This window comes from Camelus ferus, chromosome 22 (genome assembly GCF_009834535.1).
Source record: "Camelus ferus isolate YT-003-E chromosome 22, BCGSAC_Cfer_1.0, whole genome shotgun sequence".
Classification (NCBI taxonomy): Eukaryota; Metazoa; Chordata; class Mammalia; order Artiodactyla; family Camelidae; genus Camelus; species Camelus ferus.
The window spans coordinates 20,280,085-20,296,930 of NC_045717.1; the positions used below are offsets into that span (position 1 = coordinate 20,280,085).

General features: G+C 37.8%; 1 protein-coding gene and 1 pseudogene across 1 annotated transcript in view; both read left to right on the forward strand.

The window, feature by feature from the left end:
* LOC106728977 (putative gustatory receptor clone PTE01) overlaps positions 1-15,967 on the forward strand; it is a 22,504-nt gene extending 6,537 nt beyond the window's left edge. The window contains exons 2-3 of the mRNA XM_014554774.2: positions 7,621-7,769; positions 13,023-15,967. Coding sequence (XP_014410260.1) covers positions 7,708-7,769; positions 13,023-13,965 — 1,005 coding nt within the window. The 5' untranslated portion in view covers positions 7,621-7,707 and the 3' untranslated portion in view covers positions 13,966-15,967. The remainder of the gene's footprint in view (positions 1-7,620; positions 7,770-13,022) is intronic.
* On the forward strand, positions 4,137-4,788 carry LOC102518422 (annotated as a pseudogene).
* Positions 15,968-16,846: the final 879 nt, after the last annotated feature.

Here is a 16,846-nt window from a genome sequence, read left to right on the forward strand (position 1 = left end):
TTAAATTCATTTTTATTTTTATTATTTTTTATTTTGGGGTGGAGGTAATTAGGGTTTTTTAAATTTATTTTTTTAACGGAGGTGCTGGGGATTGAACCCAGGACCTTGTGCAAGCTAGGCATGCACTCTACCATTAACCTATACCCTCCCCCTAGATATAATAATTTTTTTTGAAGAACCAACTTTCAGTTTATTTTATTCTGCTTTTTAATTCTTTAATTTTAGGTCTTATTTCCTTCCACTATATTTGGGTTTAATTTTCTCCATATTGCTAGCTATTTGAGATAGACACTTATATCAGAGCCTGTCTTCTATGTCCAGTCTGCTTATAAACCCATCCAATCAGAATTTTCTGTTATTAACATTATTAGTAGCAAACGCATTTGAGGTATGTGCAGAAAAACACCTTCTATGTGTGTGTTATCTTAAGGTCATGGTATTTCCTTGGTGGTTTGGAAAGGAAACTGGACTGGAAATCAAGACACCTATTTCTGGTCTTCACTTTTCAACACTGTGACCATAGAAAAAAGCCATTGAAGCTTTCTAGTCCTTAGTTTGGGGTGTATGTGTGAATGTGTGTGTATGTGTTAAACTTTTTTATTATGAAATAATTATAAATTCACAGTAGGTTGCAAAAAACTATGTACAGAAAAGTCCCATATATCCATCATCCAGTTCCCCCCCCATTGGAAATCCCTACAATTTATTTGAATTTCACCGATTTTAAATGTGCATGTGTGTATATGTGTGTGTTTACAGATATAGCACTTGTGTAGCTAGATGGAATCACTAACCACAATCAAGATAAAGAACTACTCCATCGCCACAAATGAACTCTCTAGGCTAGTTTGTATTCACACTCAGACCTCTCCATCACTAGCCCAGACAACCACTAATTTGTTCTCCATCTCTCTAATTTTACTTCAGGAGTGTTATATGAATGAAATCATATATCATGTAACCTTCTGAGATAGACTTTTTTCATTCTACTTAACTCCCTTGAGATCCATCCAACTATATTTCTTATGCTGTATATTACATCCCCATGGCTTATTTTATACCTGGAACTTTGTACCCTTTAATCCTCTTCACCTATTTCACTCAATTTCCTGCCATCCTCCTTTCTGGCAGCCAACAGTTCGCTCTCTGTATTTATAATTTTGTTTCTGTTTTGTTCATTAGTTTTTTAGATTCCACATTATGAGATCATGCAGTATTTCTTTTTCTCTTAGTATAATACCCTCAAGGTCCATCCTTGTTGCAAATGACAAGATTTCACTCTTTATTTTTTTAATTTTTTTTTTTTTTTTTTGTGGTGAAGTAGTATCAAGCACTGTTAAGAGAGAACAAAGCTGGAGGTATTATGCTCCCTGATGTCAAAACTACCCTTCAAAGCTATAGTAGTCATTTGTACTAGCACAAAAACAGACACATAGATCAACGGAACAAAACAGAGAGCTCAGAAATAAATCCACACTTACATGGTCGATTAATCACATGGTCGATTAATCTACAACGAAGGAGGCAAGAATATACAATGGGGACAAGTCAGCCTCTTCAGTAAATGGTATTGGAAAAACTGGACCATCTTCTTACATCATATACAAAAATAAACTCAAAATGAAGATACGTGCAAATGATACATCTGATAAGGGATTAATATCCAACTTATATAAAAAATCAGACAACTAATTATCAAAAAACCGAACAGTCTAATTTTAAAATGGGCAGAAAACCTGAATAGACATTTTTTCAAAGAAGGCTAACAGACACATGAAAAAATGCCCAACTTCAGTAATCATCAGGAAAATGCAAATCAAAACCACAATGAGATGTCACCTCACACCTATTAGAATGGCTATTCTCAAAAAGACAAAAGATAATAAATGCTGGTGAGGATATGGGGAAAAGGAAACCCTTCTGCACTGCAGCCACTATGGATAACAGTATGGAGAGTCCTCAGAAAATTAAAAACAGAACCACCATACAATCCAGCAGTTCCACTTCTGGGTATTTTTCTGAAGAAAGCAAAAACATTATTTCAAAAAGGTTTATTTACAATAATCAAGATATGGAAGCAACCTAAATGTCTATTGATAGCTAAAGATGTGGTGTATATACACACACACTCACACACACACACAATATTACTTGGCCATAAAAAAGATAGCTTTTTTAATTGTGGCAAAAATCCCCACGTAACATAAAATTCACCCTCCCCCAAATTTCCAAGTGTGCGGTACAATGTCACATGCACGTTGTTGTGCAACAAATCCCCAGGAACCACCCCTCCCATCCTTCATGACTGAAACTCTACACCCGCTGAACAGCTCCCCACCAGCCCCTCCATTCACCCTCTGGCAGCCATCATTCTACTTTCTGTTTCTGCGAGTTTGACTACTTTAGTTACCTTCTGTAAGGGGAATCATGCAGTATTTGCCTTTTTGTGAGTTATTTCACTAGGCATAATGTCCTCAAGGTTCATCCATGTTGTAGCATATGACAGAATTTCCTTCTTTTTTAAGGTTGAATAATGTGCTTTCCTCCAGGAAAAGAGGAAACAGACTGAATCTCATTCATTTATGATTCCTCAGAGCCTAAACTAGGTGGCAACAACAACAACAACAAAAACCTGTTAAACTTAAATAGACCCTTAGTTAAGTTGAACATCGAGAAGGCAACATGGTTTTACCCACTGGGTGTTTTCTGTCTGTGCTTCCATCCCTTCCAGCAGTTTCTCCTCAGACTAGAGACACGATACAATGGGGCTTGCATGTTTCTATTCCGTGGACTTTCTATGAGCCTATTATTTTCCTTTTATAAGATACATGTTATTCAATTATCAAAAAAGCGGAAATTTTAGATAATACAAAATTTTAAGGAAGGTGAAAGGGAAGGGGAAGACAAATTGCTTTACATCATGGCCTGAGACACTTTTAGGATTTCACATTTAGGATGTCAAGTCATTCTTTGCTCACATTCCCTGGGATAAGAAAGGCTTTGACCTCTTTCCCATGAAATGAAAGTCATTAAATACAATTTGAGATTAAATTTCATCAACAAACCTGATACTGCAGTAGTAATTTAATCCTGATTAAAACACCATAACTGAATATTAAGAGCCAAACTTCTAAGGGTGTTATTCTCCCCCTATCTGGGTAAGGAATGCCATCAGAAAGAGATTGAGATGTTGATGCACACTTCACATTTAGTGTGTGCATCATGTGGGACTCAGACTTTCATCTCCTGACTCATCCCAGGACTTCTGTCACTCCCACTGGAGCTGCATGAACTTATGTTTTCAAGCCTTCTTTGTCCCAGATGAACAGACAGAGGCAGAATCATTGCTTTCTTCTCTTGGGACTCAGTGAGGTCATCTCTGAATTAGGAGAACAGGCCAGTGATTCACAGGGGTCTTGCTGGCATGACTATTCGGTTCATAGTATGGTCTCTGAGTAGTGTGATGCTTTTTCCATTCCACTTTGGAAACCTGAGATATGCAAATATTATTTCTTCTGCACATTGAAGATTTCACGTGAGCTATCATGGAATGACTATTTCTAGACAGACTTCAGGGACAGCCCTGATTCTGCAACTCAGCAGTAAGAGCAGGTAGTTGATTGTATCTGTATCTGATTGTTTTATTGGGAAAACATGTAGGCAACTAATAGTAAAATTAAATATACACTGATTTTTACAAAGCAAACAACTATATACTTCATATATATTATCATATGGTTATTCTCAATTGTGCGATATGGAAAGGTAAAAGAATTTGCATAGGATTGTCATAATAAGGAATTAAAAAATAAAATGAAGTCTATACCTCTGGCAATAGTATGCGTCAGCTAAAGTGGCTGAATTAGATGTAAGCACTTCACAGACGGACTTAAGGTTTTAATGAGAACATTTCCGGGACAACATTTGTAGCATATACTTTTCAGCTAAGTTTTCAGGAAGACTGTTTATTCATACAAAATCAGTCCTAACAACAGGAAAACATACTCACCAAATTCATGGTGGTTGACTTTGTGGGACAAATATGCAGGGGAATGGAATCATGTAGAAATATCAAAATAACTGAAATTTTTTGCTAATATTTTAAATCTCTGTAATGTATAAGTTGAAACAAATATTACTAAATGTTAACATTTTTAATATGGTGTGTGGGTATTAATAATAATACATAACATTAATGGAGCATTTACTAAACTGGCCTATAGGCCAGTTTGTGGCCATCTGTCACCCCCTGCACTACCCGGTCATCATGAACCCCCACCTCCGTGGCCTGCTGGTTTTGGTATCACTTTTTATCAGCCTTTTGGTCTCCCAGCTGCATAGTGTGATGGTATTAGAACTTACCTTCTTTATGTATGTAGAAATCCCTCATTTCTTCTGTGATCCTTCTCAGCTGTTCAGTCTTGCCTGTTATGAAATTCCAGCAATAACATATTAATCTATTTTATTGGTGCCATGTTTGGTGGTGTCCCACTCACAGGGATCCTCTTCTGTTATACGTGAATTGCCTTCTCCATTTGGAGAGTCCCCTCCTCAGGTGGGAAGTATAAAGCCTTCTCCACCTGTGGCTCTCACCTAGCAGATGTTTGCTTATTTTATGGCACAGGCCTCAGGGCGTATCTCAGTTCGGCTGGCTCCTCATCCCCCAAGAAGGGTACAGTGGCCCCAGTGATGTACGCTGTGGTCGTCCCCATGCTGAATCCCTCCATATCCCTTCATCTACAGCCTTGGGGACAGGGACATCAAGAAGGCCATGTAGAGGCTCCTTAGAAGAACAGCCTAATCTCAATGCCTGTGCCATCTTTTTCTCTGTAGGTTGGAAAAGCCACTAAAACCAAACAGTTGGAATTCAAATTTCTGCCTATTTGGTTCCATAATTTTTGTAGCTCTTGTGCCTTTCAATACTTCCAATGTTTCGTATCTATATGTTGCTTCATTTTGTACATCTTTAATGGGACTGAGGGAATATTGTGGGATCCCATCCCCATTATAATCACCGCATGAGTGGATCATGTTATAGCTATAGATAGAGTTTTCTTTATTTGTTATCTGTGACCCAGGCATCCTGGATGCATGCACAGCTCTCTCTTTCTCTCTCTCTCTTTCTCCCTTTCTTTTTACAATTACAGTCTTCAGTCATTTCCAAAATTTATGTTTATTGTCCATACAATTTTTGCATCTCTCTGATCTGTTTATGCATGTTATTTGTAAGGATGCATGTATCTGGTCCTTAACTTTGACTTCACATGGAGTCACCTGGTGGATCTTTAAAAATATTGATGACTGTTTCTCAACACAGATTATAATTTATTTGGGCTGAAGTGTAGCCTTAGCATGAGGATTTTAAAATGATCCCAGTTGTTTTTCATGTCTAGTCAAAGTTGGCAACTACTGATACAATCATATTTTGTTCAAAAATTACAAGTATATTTGGACCCTTTACTGTTCATGAGCAGATGTTGAAGTTCTTAAAGTCGTACTAGCTCACAAGAGGGATGATCTAAAAAAGTTCACCCTAGCAACAGGCAATGTTATTTTCCCCAGCTTTCCTGATATTTCTTTACATATATTCTCCTTCCATACCATACAACTAGTCATCCCTGCTGGTTAATAAGATATTGTCACCTTGCTCCAAACTCAGCCTTCTATACGTTACTTCAGCAAAGGGTAGCTCTTTCCTTTCACTAGTAATGGTATCTTTAGGGCTTCACTTTGAAGCCACTCTTCCCTGTCTCTTGTCTTGACAAATCTCCCTTTGGGCTCTGATCTGTATTGTTCACGCTACAAGTATCCATCTTTCTTTTAGAGACGTCACACATCATTTCTAAGATAGTGATCTGGGGCTTTCTGAAAACTTGGCTAATAACTAGGTTAATTTACTTGGCCTTTTGCTACTAAGCTACATTGTCTACCAACTTCACTGATCAGGAACTTTGATACTGGAGAAAGGAATGCTCTTTATAGAAGATGAAGCTATGCCAGCCAGTGAGAAGTGATACTTCCCTTTAAAAATGACTAAATTCTTGGTTTTCATGAGCTGTAATGAGACAATTTGGGTCTTTTCTACTCTGGAATAATGAATAGGCTGTGTCTCCATTTCTGAAAACCTAAGTAATGAGCAGAATTACTTAGGGAATTTTGGAATTTCCCATTAGAAAAGTAATAGGAATTTGCCAAGGTAATTGTGATAGTTTTTTTTTTTTTTTACTGAATAAAGAAATACACAAATTTTATAGAAGACAATTTGGCTATACATGAGATGTTCTTCAAATTGCTTATGATAGTTAATTTTATGTGTCAACTTGGCTGGGTCATGGTGCCCAGATATTTGGTCAAACATTATTCTAGATGTTTCAGTGAAAGTGTTTTTTGACTGAGATTAATGATTAGATCACTGGACTTTGAGTAGAGCAGTTTACTCAAAGAGAGTGGGCCTCATCCAATCAGTTGAATGCCTTAATTGAGCAAAGACTGACTTCCTGGAGAATGAATGAATCCTGCCAGTAGACTGCCTTTGAACTTGAATTGCAATTCTTCCCAGAGTTTCTTTAGAAAATTAAAAATGGAACTGCTATATGATCCAGCAATCCTACTTCATGGTATTTACCCAAAAGAATTGAAATCAAGATCTCAAAGAGATACTAGCACTTGCATGTTCATTGCAGAACTATTCACAATAGCCAAGATCTGGGAACAACCTAAATGTTCTTTGACAAATGAATGGATAAACTGTGAAATACAGTATCACATGTGTGATATGTGAATACTATTCAGCCTGAAAAAAGAAGGAAATCCTGCCATTTGCAATCACATGGGCGAATGTTAAGGACATTACACTAAGGGAAATAAGCCAATCACAGAGAAGACAAATACGGCATGATTCTACTTATATGATTGATCTAAAATAGTCAAATTTATAAAATCGTAGAGGGGAATGGTGGCTGCCAGGGCAGGCAGGAGGGTGAGATGGAGAGTTACTAATAAAAGGGCATTAAGTTTCAGTCAATCAAAATGAGTAAGCTCTAGGAATCCGCTGTACAACATTGTAACTATAGTCAACAATAGTATATGACCACTTCAAAATTTATTAAAAGGATAGATCTCATGTTAAGTGTTCTTTCCACAAATGAAGGAAAAAAAAGAGTTGTCCTTAGAGACACAAATATTAACTGAAGAAAATAGAAATATTATCAGATTCTTAATATAGAAGACCTAATTCTCCATCAATTACTTGGTCATTTGAATGCATCTGATGATGATAAACTCACATGTTGATGTATGTTAATTTAAAAAGTCTGAATTTTTTAATTAAGATGTATGAAGCTTAAAAGTCAGAGGAGGAGTACAGATGAGATTCCTCCTGAGAAGTGGAAGGTCTCAAACCGTACAAAGGACATTTACTTTTCCTATAATCCTGTAGCATTAATATTGACAAATCCTTAGAGACTGGGATAATATGGACCAACTTGGCTAATTATGAGCTCTGTGCATTGAGCTCTCAAGCCCACACAACTGTAAATAATCAGCCTGTGCCCTGCAACCTTTCAGTTTGCTGGTCTCAGTATAGTTGGATCTGTATGTGTGTCTGTCTTCTCTTCCCAGAGTCACTGTGTGCATCAAGGGGTCCATTCCTGACTGTCTTCCTGCCAGTCCCGAGAACGGAGCCTGAACCTTCATCACTTACCAGGCATGGGAAGAGCAGTGGATCGTCATTCTTTTGTCACGCCCCAGCATAAAGGGAGTGCAGTACAGTGAGTACTATTGGAGATACTACATAGAGGAGGGACTGGGGGAGCATTGTTTCTTCATCATCAGGGTAAGCAGGACAGTTGGAGCAGTCAGATGAGAGGACACCAATATGTAGTTTCAGCTCAGAGGTCTATGAATTTCCTGTTGTTGGTTCTGATGGGGATCCTAGGACTCTTATTTGGATTTCTGTTTTCCTCCCACACTGGTTCTAGCTCCCGTTGGCATCTCTCTCACCAGAGCAGGAAGAGTCCCTCTAAACTGTGCCGTAAGCATTCCAAAATGATCATGAAGGTGGATGATGATACCAGATGACCATATACGTGTATCATGAACCTTTATTAAAGATTCCCAAGTACCAAGCTCTGAATTAAGTGCTCCTGGAGGAAGGGTCATAGCTTGTGGTAGAGCACATGCTTAGCATGACTGAGGTCCTGGGTTCAGTCCCCAGTACCTCCACCTAAATAAATACATTGCATTTCTTAGAGAGAGAGAGAAAGTGCTCTGTGTACTTATTTCTTTTCATCTGCATAGTCACCCCAAAGATGTATGTATACAGATTACTGTTATTTTACAGATGAGAAGAGGATTTTAACCTTTTAGTGTAACTTGTACCAGATCATGAGATGGAATGGGATGAAGCCATTTGAATCAAACCATCTGACTCTAGACTCAGGGCACCTGGCCAATATTTTCCCTTTGCCAACCCACTCAATCATTTCACTTCTCTGGCCATTCCATGCAGACACCCTCTGCTCACTGTGATCTTTTTTTTTTTGGAGGTTACTGGTAGACCACATTGGAAAGCTGTGGGTGGCACTGGCTACATCAACCATAGGAAGGATGACTGAGCTCATAGGCAGGGATCACAGAAAGAGCTGGCTCATAACAATTTAGGGAAGATCCCTCTCTTGCCCCTGCTCCTGGATTTTGCCTCAGCTGTCCACTTCCTCCTCCATTCTTGTAATTTAGCCTTTTCCGTTTCAAACAGAGACATAACTTCAATGTCTCAGGTTCCATCCATACTCAGGAAACCAGAAACTATGAAAAGATGTACAGTAGATGTGTCATTGTTAAGACCAGTGGATCTCTGCTTTAAACTTCCTGCATTTTATTAGAGTGAAGAATTTAACTGCATGTGCCTCAGAGATCCATGATACACTTTTAAGTCCTGTCTGCTGTCCTTATTACCTAACGACATGGAGCAAGTTGTTAGTGTCTCTGAACCTCAACATTGACATATGAGTTGATTCTTAGTCGATACCACTCCACTGAGTAAGGACTAAATAGATAATGATACTACCTGTGTGATTAATTATGTGATGGATGTGTACAAGGGTAAAAAATTGATATTATTAATTTTGATAACACTAAAATTCATACCATTTGACCAAAATATCCCATGACCTGACAGTTTGGTTTTTAATGGATACCTGACAAAACATTTTATTTTTGTCCCTGGGCAAGTACGTAATGAGTATTTGGAAGGAAATGACTGAGTTACATTCATTTCTGATTCTCCAGAGCTTATATCATCTTTGGCATAAAGTAGGCAACAATAACGACAACACCACCAACACCAACAAAACCCTCCCAAATATGGCAAATACTGAATAGGTCCTTCTTTGGTTCCCAGAAACAGCATAGTCATATGTCTTGTACACTGTTGCTTTCCTGCCTGTGCCTGTGTGATGTCCCACAGGACGAGAGACAAGATAAAATAACACTTGTGTGTGTGTGTCATAAACTTTGAGTGGGTCTGTTATTTTCCACTTAATACCATCTACCACATTCAATTATTAAAAAAACTATCACAAGGATTTTCATAAATATGAAAAAGGAGGAGGCAGAACGAGGAGGTAAATTTTATTGTGTGGGCTGAGACACATTTTAGGATTTCAAGTCATTCTGTCCCATGCCCTGAGACCAAAGAGCCTTCAGATTCTGTGCCCTATAATTACATAAAAAGTTACTAAAACTTTCTTAAGATTGCATTTCATCAGTAAACCCACTGTTTCACTAACAATGCAAATTCTGTTTACAAAGCAATGACCAACTATTTATTAAGTTCCACTCCCCCCACATGCTACAGATCACTGGAGATGACTGTTATCCTCCCAATTTCCAGATAAGGAACATGAGCACAGAGAGGTTGAGGGATTTATACACACATCTGTGGATTAGGATAATGAACCAGCAGTCTCAGGGGCACTAGTGTCACTAACATGGTGGACCGTAGAATTTTCTGTGAATAGTAACGCACTTCATAGTCCAGTTTGAAAATCTGAGACATGGAAATACTATTCCCTATGTAAGATTCAGGATTTCATACAGAGTTATCATGGAATGACTATTATTAGGTACTTCAGTAATACTTCTTATTCTGTACTTTAATAATAGCATGTAATTGGTAGCAACTAATTTTTCTGTTAGGGAAACAAATGTAGACAGCAAGCAGTAAAATTGAACATGCACATATCATAAAGAAATTCTCACTTGTATGATATGGAGAGAGGCAAAAGAATTTTTATAGGATTGTCAAAATAAGGAATTGGTAAATTAAACAAAGTTTATTCCTCAAGTACTGCTATGCAGTTAAAGTATCCTATCTAGATGTATGCACTTCACAGAAAGATGTAAACACAGTGTTGTACACAAGAATATTTTAGATGTTATATGTGTAGTCATGTACTATTTACATAAAATTTCAAAACTTTATAAATACATAAATATATACTAGCATTACGGAAACACTAACAGAAAATATACCCACCAAATTCATGACAGTGGTTGCCTTGGGGGACAGGCCTGCAGGGCAATGAGATAATACAAGGGTTTAAAGAAAACAAATTTTATTGATAATTTTTTCTAATCTCTATGAAATATGAGTTTTGAAGCAAATACCATTAAATGCTTATGCTTATGTTTTTAATGTAGGTATTGGATATTAATGATAGTAATAATAGGCAACATTAATTGAACATTTTCTAAGTGTGTGGCAATATTCTATGGTGGCGTTCTTGACCATGGCTGTACCTTAAGAACTCTAACAATCTCGCTCATGTGGAATTATCACTTAACTGGTTCTAGGCTGTGGCCAGGGCATCAGCACATTTTACAATGTTCACAGGTAAATATAATAATCAACTAGGATTCAGAACCATGGGTCTGAGCACTTTGTGTCTTAACCCAGTAAGGTAAGTTCAGTTATTATCTCCATTTTACTGATGTGGAAACTCCCTAGACGTTTGTTATATTAGTCTCTCTGTTCTTTTCTCTTTTGCATTTTCCCCCAAATTAAATCATAGTGTGACCTGTCAAGGGAAATGAAGATCAGAGTTACCTTCAGGGAGTTGATTTAAGAGAACTGCATTTTAGAATTAATTCAAAGGAGAATTGATTTGAAGAGAATCCTCCCTGTTTCAGTAAAGATTGAAGTTAAGTTGGCAAAAGAAGACTGGGTTTCAGACCTGATTTGGTGGCATCCTATGGTCCTAAATTCCTCAATTGTAAATAAATGAGTTGAATTTGAGGAAGACACAGCACTTCCAAATGTTTAGGATTAGAAATACATGTAAGCACTTTGACCCAAGCCACTACAAAGTGGAGACCAAAGAAACAAAGACCAGTGCCAAATACCAGGTGTTTCCCTGAGATTGCACAGGGTTGATATACGTCCTGCATAAGATGACAAATAGGAAGGAAGTATTTCTAAAAAGTTAGTTATTGTTTAATATTGAGGAGTGCACTGTGCACTAATGCCATCTGTGGAGTCAATGATGCTGTATAATTTTGTGCATTTACCAACACGTATTTATTGAAATTTGAAGTCTACTAAGGCTAAGGTTAGGAGTTACATTTGAAAAGAATTTCCCCCTCCCCAATTTTTGAGATGTAATTAACATATTGCACTGTACAAGTTTAAGGTGTACAGCATGACTTGACTTATATACAGTGAAATGATTACCACAATAAGTTAACATCCATCATCGCATATAGATAGAAAAAAAAGAAGGAAATACTTTTTCCTTATGATGAGGAGTCAGGATATACTCTCTTAACAACTTTCAAGTATACCACAGAGCAGTGTTAACTATGGTCATGTTGTACATTGCATCCCTAATACTTATTTACCTTATAGCTGAAGTGTGTACCTTTTGGCCACCTTCAACCAGTTTCTCCACTTTCCACCCCAACCCCCAGCCTTTGATAATCACAAATCTGATCTCTTTTTCTGTAAGTTTGGTTTTTTTTTTTTTTAAGATTCCTCATATAAGTGAGATGACATTACTTGTCTTTCTCTGTGTGGCTTAGCCTAATGCCCTCAAGGTCCATTCATGTTGCAAATGACAAGATTTCCTTCTTTCCTATGGATGAATACTATCCCATTGTATATATATCACATTTTCTTCATCCATTCATCCATCGATGGATACTTAGGTTGTTTCCATGTCTTGGCTATTGTAAATAATGCTACAGTGAACATGGGTGTGCATATAACTTCTTGAGTTCATTTCCTTAAGACAAATACCCAGAAGTGGAATTGCTGTATCCTATGGTAGTTCTGTTTTTAATTTTTTGAGGAACCTCCGTACAGTTTTCCATAGTGGCTGCACCAATTTACATTTTCACCAACAGTGCACAGGATTCCCTTGAAAAGACTTTTAAAAGACAACCCACATATTTGAGTAAGCATGTATTTCTATAGAGGAGGGAAGTCAGAAAACTAGAGAATAAGAAAACCTGTGAAGATAGCTGGCACATAAAAAATCTTTCTAATTATGAACATTTGACTTTAGAATCCGGATGTGTACTGCTAGCTATTATACAGTTTATCAATATTCTAAATTGAAGGAATTTCTTGCACTGTATCAGAATCAAATGAGGCTGCTTCTAAGTATTTTAATCCGAATGATTTTTTTCTTAAAGGGAGAAGTATGTATTTTATTCAATATTTCATTTAAAGAGTAGACTGTATTTTACTATGATTATGGATTTGTTATCTGTATATTACCTTGCTCCCCTAACAATATTCAGGCCAGTGTATAGAAAGAGGTAAGTAACATAGAAACCAATGAGGAAACAGTTCTAAGAAAACTGAATTTGAGGCACTGAGAAATACTGCTGAAGGTACCGGGGTATATGACCCCAAATGTGAATACTTTGCTTGTGAAACACTTGAATCCAAAACTTGGACACAGTGCTGTGTGCCCAGTTACTTATATACTTTCTTCCAAACCTCTTTTCTTTTTCAAAAGATGTCCAAGCTACACAGAACAACAAAATCTAACACGTGTCTCAGAATTCTTCCTCGTGGGACTCTCAGATGATCCAGAACTGCAGCCCTTCCTCTTTGTCCTGTTCCTGTCCATGTACCTGGTCACCGTGTTGGGGAACCTGCTCATCATCCTGGCTGTCACCTGTGACTCCCACCTCCACACCCCCATGTACTTCTTCCTCTCCAATCTGTCCTTGGCTGACATCGGCTTCACCTCCACCACCGTCCCCAAGATGATTGTGGACATCCAAACGCACAGCAGAGTCATCTCCTATGCAGGGTGCCTGACTCAGATGTCTTTTTTTATGCTTTTTGGATGTCTGGATAGTCTCCTCCTGGCTGTGATGGCCTATGACCGGTTTGTGGCCATCTGTCATCCCCTGCACTACTTGGTCATTATGAACCCACGTCTCTGTGGCTTGTTGGTTTTGATATCACTTTCCCTCAGCCTTTTGGTCTCCCAGATGCACAATTCAGTGGTATTAAAACTTACCTACTTCAAAGATGTGGAAATTTCTCATTTCTTCTGTGACCCTTCTCAGCTCCTCAGCCTTGCCTGTTCTGACCCTTTCACCAATAACATAGTCATGTATTTTGTTGGTGCCATCTCTGGTTTTCTCCCTATCGCAGGCATCCTTTTCTCTTACTATAAAATTGTTTCCTCCGTTCTCAGACTCCCCTCATCAGGTGGGAGGTACAGAGCCTTCTCCACCTGTGGCTCTCACCTGGCCGTTGTTTGCTTATTTTATGGAACAGGACTCGGTGTGTACCTCAGCTCAGCCGTCTTGCTTTCTCCCAGGAAGGATGCAGTGGCCTCCGTGGTGTACACTGTGGTCACTCCCATGCTGAACCCCTTCATCTACAGTCTGAGGAACAGTGACATCAAAAGGGCCATGAGGAGGTTCCTCAGCAAAGCCATCTAATCTCAGTACCTGTCTTCCGTTTGTAGTTTAGGTTGGAAAATGCAGCCGTAGACCTGGGAATCCTACCTCTCTCATCACATCATTTTTTGTAGCTCGATAGCATTCACTCTTCTCCTTGCTTAACACCTGAATATTGCTGCCTTTGGTGTTTCTTTAATGAGACTGGCAGGGCTGGGGCAGAGTTCCAGGATCCTTTGTATATCATAATCACTCCATGGCTGAATCGTATTACACCCATGGAAATTCTATACTTTATCATTGGTGGCCCAAGCATCCTGTAAAGATGAACAACTCTCTTTTAGTATATTTAAAATGTATATCTTTTCTATAGCTCTTGTGTATTCTCCGTGCTAATTTCTATTTATCAAATTGGTATATGCAGGTTATGTGTGAGGATGCATGTCACTGCTTCTCAGCCTTGGCTTTTATTGAAGTCATTTGGGAAGCTTAAAAATACTGACATCTGTGTCTCACAACCAGAGATTCTGATTTAATTGGACTTGGGTGTGCCCTGAGCATGAGGATTTTTTAAAGCACTCAGATAAATCTCGTGTGTGGCCAAGGTCGAGACCTACTTATCTAAGTCAGATCTTTTATTCAAAGATGACTTGTATGCCTTTGGGTCCTAACTGCTCATGGACAAATGCCAAAGATCCTAAGAGATGAGACCTCAAAGAGGGAAGATATGAATAGCCTCCTGTTGCAACAGGCAATGCATTTTCCTCATTATTCCTGATGTTTCTTCAAATATCTTCTCTCTCTACACCATAGAGCTGAGTCTATGTGATTGGTTATGAAGTTCTTTTCTCTGCTCCAAACTCATACTTCTTTACTTTGCTTTGGAGTGGAGTTCTTGAAATCACTGCTCTGTTTTCCATCTTGTGTTCCATCATCCTGTTCAACAGTGGTCAGTAAAAGTCTCTATGTCCTAAAACTCAGCTGTTCCTTTTATCCCCTCAAGACTGGTGTACAGCTTCTTCTTTGTTTAGGTAACCACTTAGATCTTTTTTGCCTTTCAGTCTTTCAAAAAACTGTTTAACCAATTCCCCACATTGAATTTTCTTCATTACAATGATTATTTGGTTTCTCTTTTCTTGATTGAACCCTGACTGATATTGTAGCATGTAGTATAAAAGTCTGTTGTGAGGTGTCTGTGACTGGAAGATTGCAAAATGTACACAGGGAATAAAGTGGTTGTCAAAGATATGTCTTAGTCATGGGTATACAATTGTAGAATAGGCGATGATACCGTATTTCCAATTGCCGTTTGCCTGAGCGTCATTGTCACTCAAGTCATCACAATAAATGTATCCACTTTTATATTACTTTAGGATTTCAAAGAACCATGTTGTCAGCTAAAGGGAGCTCTTTCCTTTTGCTAGTTAACAGCCTGGTTAGGACTTCACTGGGTTACCATGCTTCCCTGTCTTTTGTCACAATAACTCAGTCTTTGGGCTCCTTTTGAGTTTTGTAAGATATCTACTTACAAAAGGTATCTATACTCTTTAGAGATGTCACACATTGTTTTGGGGGTAGTAATCTTAGTTCTCTGAATGCTTTCCACAACTCATTTAATTTGCTTTACATTTTACCACTAAGGAAAATCACCTACCAAATGCATTGATGAGAAACTTTGATATTGACAAGGAATGCACTTGAGAGAAGGGAAACAGCTCAGTGGTAGAGCACATGCTTAGCATGGACAAGATCCTGAGTTCAATCCCCAGTACCTCCTTTAAAAAAAAAATGGGAATGCACTTGGCAGAGGAAGAATTCATTTAGTCAGTGGGAAGAGATGTTGCCCAATGAAAATTACTAAAATATTATACCTGCGTATCCACTTATGCAAACCTAAACAATAGCCAAGAGCCTTGAAATGAGCCAAAGGAATGTTGCTTTTGTGTGTGTGAGGTTAAATTTCCAGTTTTTGTTCTGTTAAATTTACAACCTCCTGTTTTCTTATTACACCATCTTAAAATTCTCAAAGCAAATGAATATAGTATTTTTTAAGTCTGAAAATACTGTAATAAAAACACCCGCATACTAGATTTGCAACAACATTTATGAAATGCCTTTCCATAATGTTCACAATTGGTAAACAGGGGAGTAAATACACTTGCAACATAAATTGGGTTGAATTTTAATGATTAAAAACAGTATGAGAAATACTTAATTTAAAAATATTCTCAGATGACTAGAAAATGGGATAAGTTATACCTACATTTCGACTTGTCATACAGGGCAGCTTTTTCTGATCAAATTATTTCATGTCTCTTTTCTGGCTATTAAAGCCCATCCTATTAGTACTTCTGGAACAGTGGTGAATAGAACAGACCTTATTCTGGAGGTACATGCACCTCATTTGTAAATAAAAATCGAGCACTGTTTTTGTTGCTTTTTTATTCTAATATTATTGTGACATAATTGACTATAACATTGTGTAAGCTTAACGTGTACAATATGATGTTTTCATACATATATCTTTTGCAAAATATTTACTAATATAAGATTAATTATCACACCCTTTACATCACATACTTCATATTTGTTGTTGTTTTAGGGTGAGAACTCTAACTCTTCTCTCATAGCAACTTTCAAGTACACAACACCATAGTGTTACCCACTGTCACCATGATGTACATGAGATCTCTGTAACTGATTCCTCTTATAATTCAAACCAGTATCTCCTATTTCTAACACTTCTCAGCCCCAGACAACTGCCATTCTACTCTCTATTTTTATGAGTTCAATATTTTTAGAATCCACAAAAGGGAGATCATACATCAGTTATCTTTCTCTGTCTGACTTATTTCACTTAGCATAAGGCCCTCAGGTTTTATTCATATTGTAGTGAGTGGCAGGATTTCCATCTTTCTCCTGG